Below are 15916 nucleotides of genomic sequence, written 5' to 3' on the forward strand. Positions count from 1 at the left end.
TTGATGTGAAAGTTGCCCAGACAAATCAGCCCCCGGACTTCTAATGCAATATTATACAACTATTTTTTAAACGTACATCTTTAAATCACTACAACCACTGATGCTCTTGTATTATACTAGCCATTCTTTGGTACAATGTACTGCAAATCCTTAGTCAACCCAAAAAGAAAAGGTCCTTTGGTCACATTTTATGCTTAAGACCTCATTCAAAAATCTTAAATGAAAAGCTGCACAGAGGCCCAAAATGAATATACATGTTTCTCATGCACTTCTTGGGATCATTCAATAAGCCCCTTCCTATAAAACTTTATTTTACCTTTTCTTTATATTCAAACAACAAACACTATCTTTCATGTTGTTTCATTATTCAAACCTCATTTTACGTATTTGACAATGAAACGACGTTGATTTTCTGGTATACTAAGCAACTACATTGTAAATACCTTTTTTTTTTTTTTTTTTTAAGGCTACGATGAACTATTTTTGTTTGCTACATGCTTTACCAACTCAAAAGACTGTCATTACACAAAATGTTTTGGTCTCATATAATTACATCTTGTTTGAAGTTAATTTGCTATATTTCTACTAAAACTTTCATGGTTGCTTTATAATATTTTCTAGCCACCAGTCTGCATCATCTATAAATGACAATACTATGAACCACTGAATTATGCATGCATCTTTTACTGGAAATCAAAACCAAACCCAAACAAATACATTACAAGAGGAATACAACAACTAGCCAGGAAGAATTACTTTCCTTTTTTTTCATGTCTTCTCTAAGAATGAATTGCATACAGGCAAATTGATTAGTCAGACATCATGACTTACTCAGCTAGTACTTTTCCAAGGGGTTTTTTTGGAGTTTGGGTTTTTTTTTTTTTTGGGGGGGGGGGGGTTGGTGGTTTTTGTTGGGTTTCTTTTTGTTGCTTTTTTTTCTTATTATTTTTTTCATATTAACATTTCATATCCTAAAATACAGACCAAAATTTCTTATCTTCTCTGTTACGCTGTGGATTTGTCCATGGGAAGTTTCAGTAGACAATATTACACAGAAACTGAATACGTACCAAAAGCTGCCACTTTTATGATTATGGCTTGAATGTTAGATGATATCATTTCTTTAAGCAGTATTTCCTGGTTTCGACGCCAAAGGTAAGCTAAAGGCTGAAGATTAAGCCTTCTGCAACTTCAAACAAACAAAAAAAAAAATGGATAAAGCCAAGCATTATGCTTTTACACAGCACAATTAATAAAATAAAAGAAAATTAATTTCTCTCATTTCCTACCTTTAGATAATTTTTACTCTACAATTTCAATTACTATTCCTAGATTTCAATATATATATTAAGTCCAATATAAGGAAAAGAAATTGTTCTAACTATAAATTATCTATGTAAGTAAGATGTAACACACTAGTGTAAACAGATTCGCATGGGAACATAAGTAAAACCATGAGGAAAACCTTCAGGGATGCAAATCACATAATATCTTTGGAAGTGATTACTTTTTATGAAACAATCACAATGAAACATTGTGATGTCCTGTCAATCTTTTGGCTGTGGTAAAACATCTGAAACTCACTATCAACAAAAGCAGTATTTTCTAAAATACTTAGTAACATGGACAGTCATTAAATGTTTAAAGTGTAAGGCAATAAGCTATTTCAGACTACAATTTACCTACGTAAAGTACACAAAGAAAACACCCATTCTGTGTAACATGCTGATGTGAGTCAAGTTGGCATAGGATTAATTTCACCATTCTTACAGTTCATAAAGGATTCTATACATTTAGTTTTATCATCGAGTAACTAATGAACTCAAGAAATTATAATTAATTTTTAACATAAGGTGGTTTTGTATTTCATGAGACATATAGTGAAAATTTTTTTCAATACCCAAGTCAAATCTAGGCCTATATAACACACACAATTCCCATTACATAATCCTTTTTTTTTAATTTAAGACTCTCAAAAAGTATCACAATTCATCTATACTTAAAGAATGTGCACAGCAGAAATAACAAACCAAAGCTCCTGATTAATGATAACGTATTTTAGGTTTTATGGAAGTAAGGAAATATATGCATATAAGGATTTTCTTGCATTTAACTCCTGATAATATGCCACATGATGTTCCTGTATATTAACACTCTGTTGAAAAACAGAGGTACTTGACCACAACACTTTTATTGAGTAAACTTTCTTAACTGAGATTCCAACTGAACTGTTGAAATCAGAGATCTGAACATACTCTACTATTTTAATTTCAAAACTCTAAGCATTTTCAACAGCTCCATTAACACACCTGAATAGCAATCAAAAAATCCAGTATTGTCTTTACTGGATTTTTAGTAAGAAATACATGGTTCCATGGGAGTGAGGGGAAAAACACTTAGATTAACAAATTGAATAATTAGGTATCATAGAACATGAGAAAATAAGCAACTGTCTCCGCTCCAGAATTTGAGTTAGAAAACAACAGAGAAAGAAAAGCCCTTTCTCCAGAATGTGTATATTAATAAGGGTTAATATTTTCTTACACATCTTCAACTCGGACTCTCTGGTAGTCAGAAAGAATGGCTCCCACAGATACAGCCTCTACTCCTTCTTTGTCCTGAAAAAGAGACATGGAATATTAACGACAGCAGTATATGGTGGCCTAAGCAATAGAGATTCAGAATCTCTACTAGCAGAATCAACCAAGAATAAATTTTTTCCCTGTGTCCAACATATGGAACTAAATGGGCTGGAATGCCGATCTTGAATGGAAGAGAGCAGTGCAGCTGACCTCCTACATGGCTATTACTCTAACACAATCATCTACTTGACTCATGTACCATTTTACAGAAGAAATAACCAGGGTAACTCAGAAGTACCGTATTTAACACCTTATCCTAAAGTTCTCCTGACATCCTGAAAATTCCTTCCAGCTGTTCACTATAACTGAAGTGTTAGCTATCCCACCTACAAATAAATATTTATTTGTATAAATACAACTATGTACTTACAAAATTGTATTTACAATTATGAAGATTAATTAAGCTGTTAGCATTTGCCATAATAGGCAGCACCAGAGGGTGTGAGATCAAGCTTTTTACCCTAACACCAGAAGAAGAAAACGCGCAGGCAACTTAACATCACCTTTTAAAAACTCTGCTACAAAAAAGTCTTCCAAGACATATTTTCTCTTTAATTTCAATTACCTAAGCCAACAGCACTTTTTTTCTTGTAAACACAGTGAGAACGTAACATTTGAAAATGCACTGAGGTCTTGCATTTTTAAGTTGCTTGAGTCCCAACCAACATGCTGACCTTACTTTTTCTTCCTAAAATTTGCTCCATCTAGACTTTAACCAAGTCTTTTAACCAAGGTTGACCATAAATACACAGCATGACTTAAACCTCTGGACCTGCTCAAATAGACAGCAATCCTGGGAAGCTTGCAGCAAGATGTTAATGCAAAATTTTCAACTATATACCTATATATGAACTTCAAAATCAAACCAGTCTTTGCCTGCCATGGGTCTGAATTTAAAGTTCATTTTCAGTTTCTTATCAATGAATGATGTGGAAGGTGTTTTATTCATAATTATACTGAAGGGAAAAAAATTCCTGGTTTATGTCTGTCTGGAATATTCCTTCCTACATCTATTATCTTATTTTTCACATTAATTCTCACCTCATACTTGCCCAACCAAATTCCTAAGTTATTCACACCCATCTATACTTCTGATTTAAGAGCCACTGTATTTATCAAAATTTCTAGCTATACTAATCTAAAAATCGTATCACTTTTCACAATTTATCTACTTCTACATGTCATTAATGGGTATACCACTTAGTATGAAACAATGTGAAAACATACAGGCTTCAGATTGATGCTTCTCACATACCCAGAAGTAATAGTACTGCTAAAAATTACTTTTAGATTATCTGTCACTTGTACACTATCCACTGCCAGCATTATCATTGCTAGTACTATTACCCAATATTATTTCTGCTTCTATTTCAGCTTTCTGTGCAACATTTCAAAGCTCCTTTCAGAATAAAGAAAAACCACAAACATCTCAATTTACATAACTCACTCACCTAGAATTACATTTCTTAAAAAGTTAACAGCTACGTAGAGTTTTCTTTAAATTTAATAAAATGATTCATGAAGCTTTCTTGTATCTTCAAGTATGTCTAAAATATTTTACACTTATTTCGTTTCATGCATTTTTGACAGGCAGTTCATCTGTACTGCTACAATTGTGCTTAAGTTGCACTCTTCAAAATTCTTTTTAGTTAAATCTAATACCATGACAGCTCAGTCTTGTTTACTTCTATTTTTATGCAAGAAAGAATAACCCTAACATCATCCAACATGTCCAGAAACATCACCTGTGTTTCTGCCTATGTGAACAATTAAATCACAAGCAATATATCCTCAAAGTAATAATCATGAAGTGGTCCATGCACAGGATCTGACATCACAAACCAATATTAACTCATTAAATATTAGCTGTTCATGTTTCCATGTCACCACACATCTTTGTGTGTGAAGGAATGAAGCAGCCTTTATCCTTTTCTGCTCACGCTAATATATTAGTAAAGGAATCATAGAATCAGAATGGCTGAAGCTTCTCACTTTTGCAAGCAAATGTGAGACTCCTGCTGTGAAGTATATCGAGACTATCAGAGACTAGAACAATATATGGTAATAAAACTGAACACTTTCATAGTGAAAAAAGCATTCAACTACAGAATGGAATAAGGGAAGACAAAAGCAGAAAAACATCTGCATTTATATGATCATGAAGCAGACCAGGGTTTCAGGGGCGATGGCAAGGGAAGAGTAAAGCAGATTTAGTCTATGATCCAGAGAACAACAACAAAACAAAAACCAAAATCATAAAGAACTTCTGCAATCAGCTCCACAGCCTCCCAGTATTGGACATATTGAACATTCAAATGCTTTTTCGCTACTACTTCTTCATGCAAGGTATCACAATTATACATGATACAGCACATTTAATCCATCAAGATAGTTAAACAACTGTTGGAACAATGGCCAAACTCAAAATTTAAATATCAAGAAGATTACTCATAGGTTTTGTTAGGGGTGGTTGCTTTTCTTCAATTATACACATTTGTTACACAGGCAGTGGATGTGCATGTATATGAATGCCTACATAAATACATATATATGTATACATATATATGAACACACACATGTAAGCATGTCTGTGTTTGTATATATACACATGTATATGTACACATGTACACACTATATTTTGAAGTTAGAACAGAAGACTGTCACTGGCTGCTTGCTTACAAGTCATATTAAATCTAATTTAAATAATCTTATACAAAATATTTTGCACTTCTTCTAGTTTATTTCCTCCTATAATATGTAAGTTTTAATCAACTTTTGAAGTGGCAGTACACAGTATTACTTTTCAGCTGTGGTTAGCTTTCATGTTTAAAGACTTTTGACAGGGAGCTATTCACCACCATCACTTTTCATTTATTTCTTCTCATGGTAAAGAGCAAATATAAGCTTCCATTACTGTTCAAACAGCAGCTTCCACAAGGAGAAACAGCAATACGCTTAGTATATGCTTTGAAATGGGAGAACTAGTTAATACACTTACATACCATGAAATGGAATAAATTCAACCCCCTATTCTGTATGGTTCAACAAATCAAGGCTAGAGTGGCAGAAATGCAAGTAACAAGAATATTTGAAGTGAATCACAGAATCACAGAATCCCAAGGGTTGGAAGGGACCTAAAAAGATCATCTAGTCCAACCCCCCTGCAAGAGCAGGGTAACCTACAGTACATCACACAGGAACTTGTCCAGGCGGGCCTTGAATATCTCCAGTGTAGGAGACTCCACAACCCCCCTGGGCAACCTGTTCCAGTGCTCTGTCACTCTTACAGTAAAGAAGTTCTTCCTGATGTTAACGTGGAACTTCCTATGTTCCAGTTTACACCCATTGCCCCTTGTCCTATCACTGGATATCACTGAAAAAAGCCTAGCTCCATCATCCTGACACCTACCCTTCACATATTTGTAAACATTGATGAGGTCACCCCTCAGTCTCCTCTTTTGCAAGCTAAAGAGACCCAGCTCCCTCAGCCTCTCCTCATAAGGGAGATGTTCCACTCCCTTAATCATCTTTGTGGCTCTGCGCTGGACTCCTTCAAGCAATTCCCTGTCCTTCTTGAACAGAGGGGCCCAGAACTGGACGCAATATTCCAGATGCGGCCTCACCAAGGCTGAGTAGAGGGGGAGGAGAACCTCTCTTGACCTACTAACCACTCCCTTCCTAATGCACCCTAAGATGCCATTTGCCTTCTTGGCCACAAGAGCACATTGCTGGCTCATGGTCATCCTCCTATCCACCAGGACCCCCAGGTCCCTTTCCCCTTCACTACTTTCCAGCAGGTCAACCCCCAACCTGTACTGGTACATGGGGTTGTTCTTCCCCAGATGCAAGACTCTACACTTGCCCTTGTTAAATTTCATCAAGTTTCTCCCCGCCCAACTCTCCAGCCTGTCCAGGTCTCGCTGAATGGCAGCACAGTCCTCTGGTGTGTCAGCCACTCCTCCCAGTTTTGTGTCATCAGCAAACTTGCTGAGGGTGCACTCAGTTCCCTCATCCAGGTCATTGATGAAAATATTAAACAGCACTGGTCCCAGCACCGACCCCTGAGGAACTCCACTAGTCACAGACCTCCAGCTAGATTCTGCGCCATTGACCACAACTCTCTGCCTTCTTCCTTTCAACCAGTTCTCGATCCACCTCACTACTTGATCATCAAGCCCACACTTCCTTAGCTTATCTATGAGGATGCTGTGGGAGACAGTATCAAATGCCTTACTGAAATCAAGAAAAACTACATCTACCGCTCTACCATCATCCCTCCACCTAGTCACTTCCTCATAGAAGGCTATAAGGTTGGTCATACATGACTTCCCCCTCATAAAACCATGTTGGCTGTTCTTAATGACCCCCTCATCGAAGAAGAATGGAGTATGAGGTGGAACAGAAAAAATACCAACTATGGTCTAACAATCTTCGTAAATTCCTCAACTGGACAAAGTTTACATAAAGCCCTGCCACACAATGTGTTCAGCTCAGTACTTGAAGCATACAGAGAACTAACTGAAACCTAGTTCTTTACTGGATTCACTGTTTGGTATTAACTTACTGGACATTTTGCAAACAGATTGGATTTCGTTTTATTCAGAGCTGATCATCATTAGCAGAGAATCAATCCCAGAATCAGTGGTGTCAGGTCTAGGTTACTACATTTCACCTTAAATGTGGAATCTGATCAGGTTTGGCACCATAAAAAACATGTTCGAAAAACAGCAGGCCCAGCATAGGCAGAAAAGGCTAACATCTGCAGGCGAAGTATCAAGGATTTGCACTGAACTCCAAAGCCAAGGAAATAAATTTCGGAAAACTGAAGGAAAGATGTTAGATATCATATAAAAAGTAACAGAACAGAAAAATATTCAAGGAAAGTTAACATGGAAGGGTGGCTTTTTTCTTGTGTGGAATTACATCATTATTACATCTTGTTATAACCATTGATTTATTCCTTTTCATAACATTCCTGAAGAGTAATCTTCATACTAAGAACAGCAAACTGATCTCTGCAACTGTACTAAAATGTAGAATTCACGTTTAAAGCTTCATGCTTTTGAAGTTATAAACAGTTTAATGAATAACACAATTCAAAAATGCCGCTTTATATGTATTGCAATTACTTTTAGTTGTATTTTCTATCAGAAAACGGTATAAAAATTAAATAAGTTTTTTGAAGGCTCCAAAACATCAGTGGCATAAATATGCTTGCTGTTATGCTGTTTTCAAAGGTGGCTCTATAATACCCATGTACTGATACACTGGTTCACAGTTCAAGTAAAATATAAACAAAAATGTAAGAACAATTTACATTAGCACATTGTGATTTTAATTTTGCCTTTTTTTTTGTTTCAGTGACTGAAATTCAATTAAGTATAATGATGATAATTTGAGGAAATGTCTACATATGCATTGTAGCATACAATACTGGTAGAAGTATTCTACTAATAAGAAGAATATTCATTGCAGTAGTATTAGTACAGAAGTTTTCTTTAATTTCACATTTTAATGTCTATACCTGACCCTCTCAGAGTTCAGGGGAAAAAAAAAATAGTGCTAATGTTTTCAATTTAATTAGTATATTACATGCACAGTAATTATTAGTGGGAAATGTTATATTAATGAATGTGAAAGTTAGCTGTAAATTACCTTGGAGTTATTATCAATTTCCCAAGTTACTGCTCCTTAAGATAACCCTCTCCCTATGGCCCTTCCAGTAATTTTTCTTTGCCTGATAAACACGATGATTAAACAGCACACAGTGCAAACCTTTGATACTTTTTAAATTAAATTCATGCCCAGCCTACGGGCTGTGTCTGATTTCAACTAAATGTGTCAGTTAATCAGATAAAAAATTATCAGCAACTCAAAGAAACAGCAGCCTTAGGCTTCATCAGCGCCAGAGAAAGCTGAACAAAACAAGACATACAGACAATATCACATTATCAGTAAAGGTTACTGCTAAGCATATCACTTGCACAGAACTATTTACCACCTTAATGATGTCTAACTTAAGAAATATTGCATAAAATAGCCAAAATAATATCAAAGAAAGAAAAGGGAAGTTCGAGGGCCAATATATGCCTGTTCATGTGCATTCCAACAAAATTTGAACAATCCCATTCAGAAAAATGCAGAATATCCCTAAAAATTTAGTTTATTTCATTAAGGTTTGTAAAAAAACTCAAATATAAATAGCTGAAGAATGGTTAAACTAGCTTTAATTTTTAACATTTGCTTCAGAGCTTTGTCACAAGAGTTCATTTTATGACCAAGATATAAAATAGATCATCTCCAAATGAAACTGTCTTTCCAATTACTATCTTCCTTGAAGCTTGCATGAGTAACAGAAAACTGTTACACACACTTAAATTGAAGTTTAAGGTAATTTGTGTCTAAATAATGATTATAATTCATTTGCAAAACTTCAAATTAAACCACAACATATTTGCAGGTATGTGATTGACAATATATACATTAGTAAGAGGACTTTTAGGCTTCTGCAATTATTGGAATGGAGAATCCTTAAATATGAGTTTTACTGTATAATTTGTGAAGTATTCCAAGATCACTGATTACCATGATTTCAAACAGAGTATGTGATTTTTCTAAGCCTTGATATTCTTGTCAAAGGCAGCTGAAGGTAATCAAAGACAGTATGGAAAACATCCCTGAGATATAGGGATATAATAACTCTACAAATTGAAAAACTTCTGTTTGGTAAGGTTCTGCAGGCTAGCTATGGATCACAGAGTCTTGCAGATCAGTACATGCCATCTGGGACTTTGCTGTCTTCCACTTCGAGACCTCAAAGCACAATCTCATGCCTTCATTCCTTAAGAAGTAGTTCCAAAACCAGGGGTGGACATTAATGTGAATTCACATAAAGTCCCTGTGTGAACACTCAGGGAAAACTTCAGGAGTCTTTGTGGGGCTTAGCTTAACTCACTTCAAAAGTAAATTACTTTTGCTTAATAGTATGTATCTACACAAGGAAATACTACTACGTAACTTACACGCTTTAAAAGCTTATTAACTTTTAGGAGTGCCCTGCACAGAGCACAGACACACTACTACTTTTAAGCATAACTGATGGCTTAATTCAGTATAGGGGGGGTATTCATTAGCTCTCAGTCGCAGTTTTCAATATCTAACTGCAGTCTCGTAATAACTACAATTAGTATATGGTCCTCTTGCTACCTGCAAGCACCAAAGATTCAGAGAGATGGTGCAGGTGTATGTATATTTGTATGCACATAAGCACATGCAAACACCATTGCAAATTAAAAAGGAGAGAGAGCAAAAGAGACAGAAATACCATTCTCTAAGTCTAATATCAAACAGCATATGGTGAAATACTGCAATTAAAAAAAAATAGAATTAAATTCTAAATAGCAGAAACAGGAAACCAGGAAAATATTCCACTATAGACATACATCACACCATAAATGCAGGTTTTCCTGATATACTGATTCTCTGCTTAGCTGCATTTACAAACGGAACAATTCATCTTAGGAATTACACATCATTCTTAAGGAATTTTTTTTTTTTTTGTTATCTCATGTATTAATTCCTTTCATAGAATACAAGCTGAGACATCTTTTCAGATGCTCTTGCACAAAACTTTTTTTCTAAATAACTTTTTTCAAATGAAATTAAGCTATGCTAAACCCAATACATTTAATAAAATTGAATATAGATATACCTATCAAAAACTATAGAATACTAAAATCAAAATCAATATATTTCTAAAATTAGCTCTTGTATGCCTTAATGTAACATTAAAGTAGTTGCCTGCTTATTTTAACACATTCTAAATCATGTAAGAATTTCAGATGGCATAAGTCAATTTTATTGTCACTAACAAGTATGACAAGCAGGTATGTTTATGTACACTTAGCTCATTCTCGCATGTACTACAGCTGAGAACATCTTTCAAAGCTGCACTTCATATTTATGAAATCTATTTAAGGTGCATCTATACACATCTATACACTCTCACATCATCACTGAATTTTAAAATAAATTACAAAAAAAAAAAGAAAAAATACTTTAAAGAATATGGCAGTTTGCTCATATTTTTCTCATGACTTAAAACTCCAAAGAACTGTACAAAGCCTTTATCTTTTAGGATTATCTTTGCATAATACTGAATGTTCAAAGCTTTGTAACTTTGTATTTGCAGGAAAAGAGCTACAGGAAGTATTTTTAAATCATACACTTAATCAAAATTTAATTCTCAAACTTAGCATTACAGCAACTAGCCTTGACAAAATAGCATCTGGAGCATACCATATTGGAGCAAACGTATCACATCCCTTAAGAGGAATGATCTTTCAGTTAAGGTTGACCAAGATATAAAACTATTAAACACAATACTTGAACGAGTTGTGCAACCACTGTCAAAAGTGTTCATTACTTCTTGCCTGAAATGTTGATCACATTCAGTAATTTGAAGTATTTAAATAAAAAATATACAATGACAAACATAAAGACAAAGCTGAAATTTCATAATTAAGTCTGAAGAGTAACTCAGACTTCTACAAACAGCCTGTTCCCATCTGCATACATGGTAACATGATCATGATAACTAAAGAACAATGTGCAGATTCATAATATTTGTAATTATTCCTGAATTGTCACAAAAACTATAATGCTGAAGTATGTGTAATTGACTGATTAATAAATTCAAAATTTTAGAACCACAGATTCATAGAATAGTTAGGGCTGGAAAGGACCTCAAGATCATCTAGTTCCAACCCCCCTGCCATGGGCAGGGACACCTCACACTAAACCATGCCACCCAAGGCTCTGTCCAACCTGGCCTTGAACACTGCCAGAGATGGAGCACTCACAGCCTCCCTGGGCAACCCATTCCAGTGCATCACCACTCTGACAGGAAAGAATTTCCTCCTTATACCCAATCTAAACTTCCCCTGTTTAAGTTTTAACCAGTTACCCCTTGTCCTGTCACTACAGTCCCTGACGAAGAGTCCCTCCCCAGCATCCCTATAGGCCCCCTTCAGGTACTGGAAGGCTGCTATGAGGTCTCCACGCAGCCTTCTCTTCTCCAGGCTGAACAGCCCCAGCTTTCTCAGCCTGTCTTCATACGGGAGGTGCTCCAGTCCCCTGATCATCCTCGTGGCCCTCCTCTGGACTTGTTCCAGCAGTTCCATGTCCTTTTTATGTTGAGGACACCAGAACTGCAGACAATACTCCAGGTGAGGTCTCACAAGAGCAGAGTAGAGGGGCAGGATCACCTCCTTCGACCTGCTGGTCACGCTCCTTTTGATGCAGCCCAGGATACGGTTGGCTTTCTGGGCTGCGAGCGCACACTGCCGGCCCATGTTCATTTTCTCATCGACCAGCACCCCCAAGTCCTTCTCTGCAGGGCCGCTCTGAATTTCTTCTCTGCCCAGTCCGTAGCTGTGTCTGGGATTGCTCCGACGCAGGTGTAGGACCTTGCACTTGGCATGGTTGAACTTCATAAGGTTGGCATCAGCCCACCTCACAAGCATGTCAAGGTCCCTCTGGATGGCATCCCTTCCCTCCAGCATATCAACCGGACCACACAGCTTGGTGTCATCGGCAAACTTGCTGAGGGTGCACTCAATCCCACTGTCCCTGTCAGCAATGAAGATGTTAAACAAGACCGGTCCCAACACCGATCCCCGAGGGACACCACTCGTTACCAGCCTCCAGCTGGACATTGAGCCATTGACCACAACTCTTTGTGTGTGGCCATCCAGCCAGTTCTTTATCCACCAAGTGGTCCACCTATGAAATTGATGTCTCTCCAATTTAGAGACAAGTTTGTTGCATGGGACAGTGTCAAACGCTTTGCACAAGTTCAGGCAGATGACATCAACTGCTTTAGCCTTGTCCATCAGTTCTGTAGCCCCATCATAGAAGGCCACCAACTTGGTCAGGCAGGATTTCCCCTTAGTGAAGCCATGCTGGCTGTCACCAAGCACCTTGTTGTCTTTCATGTGCCTCAGCATGCCTTCCAGGAGAATCTGCTCCAAGATTTTGCCAGGCACAGAGGTAAGACTGACTGGTCTATCATTCCCCGGGTCTTCCATTTTTCCCTTCTTGAACATGGGGGTTATATTTCCCTTTTTCCAGTCGTCGGGAACTTCACCTGACTGCCATGATTTTTCAAATACGATGGCCAGTGGCTTAGCAACTTCATTCGCCAGCTCCTTCAGGACCCGCAGATGGATTTCATCAGGTCCCATAGACATGTGTGCTTTCAGGTTCTTAAGATGGTCTCGAACCAGATCCTCTCCTACAGTGGGCCCAAGGTCTTCATTCTCACAGTCCCTGCGTCTGCCTTCTAAGAACTGGGTGGTGCAGTCAGAGCCTTTGCCAGTGAAGAGCGAGGCAAAGAAGTCATTCAGAACCTCAGCCTTCTCCAAATCCTGTGTAGCCAGTTCTCCTGAGAGCTTCCTCAGGGGGCTTGTGTTGTCCCTAGTCTGTTTTTTGTTTGCTATGTACCCATAGAATCCCTTCCTGTTATCCTTAACATCCCTAGCCAAGTTTAATTCTAACTGGGCCTTAGCCTTCCTAACCTGGTCCCTAGCTTCCTGGACAACATCCCTGTACTCTACCCAGGCTGCCTGTCATTGCTTCCACTTTTTATAAGCCCCTTTTTTCCTTAGAATTTTTCTCAGCAGCTCCTTATCCTTCCAAGGAGGTCTCCTGGCCCTCCTGCCGCTCTTCCTTCTAGTTGGGATGCAGCACTCCTGAGCTTGTAGCAGGTGATCCTTGAATATCAACCAAGAGTCTTGGTCCTCCCTGCCCTCCAGGGCCATATCCCATGGAACCTCACTAAGCAGGTTCCTGAAGAGGCCAAAGTCTGCTCTCCCGAAGTCCAGGGCAGTGAGCTTGCTGCACGCTCTTCTCGCTGTCCTGAGGATCTCGAATTCAACCATCTCATGATTGCTGCAACCAAGGCTGCCCTGGAGCATCACATTTCCAACCAGCCCTTCCCTGTTGGTGAGCATGAGTTCAAGCATGGCACCTCTCTGTGTCAGCTCCTCTATTACTTGCAGAAGGAAGTTGTCTTCCACACAACCGAGGAACCTCCTTGCATTGCTTCTGGTGGGCCGTGCCATCCCTGCACCAGATATCAGGGTAGTTGAAGCCCCCCATGAGAACAAGGGCCTGCGAGCGTGAGGCTTTTCCTATCTGTCTGTAGAGTGCTTCATCCACAGGTTCTCCTTGATCAGGCAGTCTGTAACAGATTTCCACAGTAATGTCTCCCACGGCTGTTTTCTCTTTAACCCTGACCCACAAACTCTCTGTTGACTGCTCACCTGTCCCCAGACAGAGTTCCATACTCTCCAGCCTATCCCTAACATAAAGGGCAACTCCCCCTCCCCGCCTGCCAGGCCTGTCTTTTCTAAAGAGCCTGTAACCTTCCATTCCAACACTCCAGTCACAGGAGCCATCCCACCATGTTTCTGTGATGCCTATTATATCATACCCCTGTGGCCGTGCACACATCTCTAATTCCTCTTGTTTGTTCCCCATGCTATGGGCGTTTGTATAGAGGCATCTGAGCCGAGCTCCAAATGAAGCCGGCTCGTTGGCTGGAGCAGCTGGAATATATCTACATTGTTCTGAGCATTTATTATAGGTTTATATTATATATTTAACTGTAGATGGACAATTTACAAAAAATCCTATTGCTTTTGCTTTCCTTTTTTTGTTTTGTTCAAAGTTCTACCTTTTCTTAAAGTGTCAAAGTGTAGGTTTTCATTATAAAGCAAGTATTATATCAAAGATTATTGTAGTGTTATGAGTTACTGGAATACAAAGTTAGCAGAAAATGGATGTATAAGAAGAAAGGCATGCTTGAGGATTAAAATTAACCTCATTTGGTATTAATCTAATGTGAAACCTTAGGCCACTGGATGGCAAACAGAAGCCAGCTTGGTGGAAAGCCACACAATTTTCACCTGAAAACATTCTAGGAGCATATGCTTAAACATATAAAGTATTACATATAATTATTCATATTACAGTATAAACATTATATTCTAAGTCAATGAATTTTTTCTAAAGGTTGTTTGACAATTTCATCCTTCTTGTTATTTAAAAACACTTAAGACACCTAACCCCACTGTATATTCAATTCCATTTGCACAGTGCAAATAGTTAGGCAGCTTGGGCCCATTGTGATACTAATAGTATAGTTTCACCAACTTTAGTAAAGTTACTCTTCTCTCACAGGCAGGCAATAGATTTAAAGGCAATTTAGATTATACTAAGCCATTGCTGTAACTAGGAAACCTCTCTGTCCTGTAAGTATGCAAGTATGTAATCCTTCCTGCATGAAACAGTGTCACTTGTTCTGCTACATCTACACATTTATTTGCAAATTACATCACTCCATAACAATTTCTTCAGGATTGCATATAAACATTGTCAAATTACTAAATCATTATTTGCTATTGCTCCTATGAGCAGATCAACTTGGAATGGGCTCTGAAGTACCACACAAAAAATCTCACACAAGATCTCCAATAAATATTCCAAATCTAATTTTTTTCCAGTGATAACATATTTTAGATTAACTCTCAGAAATATTTTCATTATCTGCACTGCCAGTAACCAGATAAGTTTATCATCACTCCTTCTTGCATAACAGCAGAACACGGGACCTTCTAAAAACATTAAGCTGGAGGAAAACATTCTATTTGGAACACAGGTCTAAAAGAAAGGCCTTTTTCTTTTTGGACTTGGAACAGAGATGTCATGAATCCTCCTCTAATCTTCAAATGAATTTTCGTTACTTCTCCAAAAGTCAACAGGGCTTGCAAGTTTTTGAAAACTCTTAGGAATCTCAACAATGCAACACCAAAAGTTTGTTCCATCACATCGAATTGATACATCTGGGTTCTTCACCTTTTTTTGTCCAAGTATCCCTGATCCTGGGAATCATTATGTCCAAACGGTGAGAAAATACCAATGAACGAAAATGAGCTAAATAGAGGCACACTCACAACTGTCAAATTCCTCTACACCCTATATGAGTTTAAGATGATCCTCATAAAATATTCCGTTAATTCTTTAAAAAAAAACAAAAAAAAAAAACCACGAAAAACAAACCCCCAAACCCCCAAAATTTTTTACAGTGGTATACGTTTTCTGCTAAGTTTTAGTAGAAGGATCCTCTTCAGATTTCAGATTTAAGCATTCACACAGTCCTTTTTGCCCCAAAATTACTACTGCAAAACTCCAGAGCCCGCACCACACTTTTC

General features: G+C 37.8%; 1 protein-coding gene across 9 annotated transcripts in view; it reads right to left on the reverse strand.

Annotated features, from left to right (window-relative positions):
* Window positions 1-15916, reverse strand: part of DPH6 (diphthamine biosynthesis 6) — a 220532-nt gene that overhangs the window by 169498 nt on the left and 35118 nt on the right. For all 9 annotated transcript variants that reach the window (XM_065686551.1, XM_065686552.1, XM_065686549.1 and 6 more), the window contains exons 4-5: window positions 2545-2618; window positions 1071-1189 (exon numbers count right to left, since the gene is read on the reverse strand). In XM_065686551.1, coding sequence (XP_065542623.1) covers window positions 1071-1189; window positions 2545-2618 — 193 coding nt within the window. The remainder of the gene's footprint in view (window positions 1-1070; window positions 1190-2544; window positions 2619-15916) is intronic.

Source organism: Lathamus discolor, chromosome 6, assembly GCF_037157495.1.
Source record: "Lathamus discolor isolate bLatDis1 chromosome 6, bLatDis1.hap1, whole genome shotgun sequence".
Lineage (NCBI taxonomy): Eukaryota > Metazoa > Chordata > Aves > Psittaciformes > Psittacidae > Lathamus > Lathamus discolor.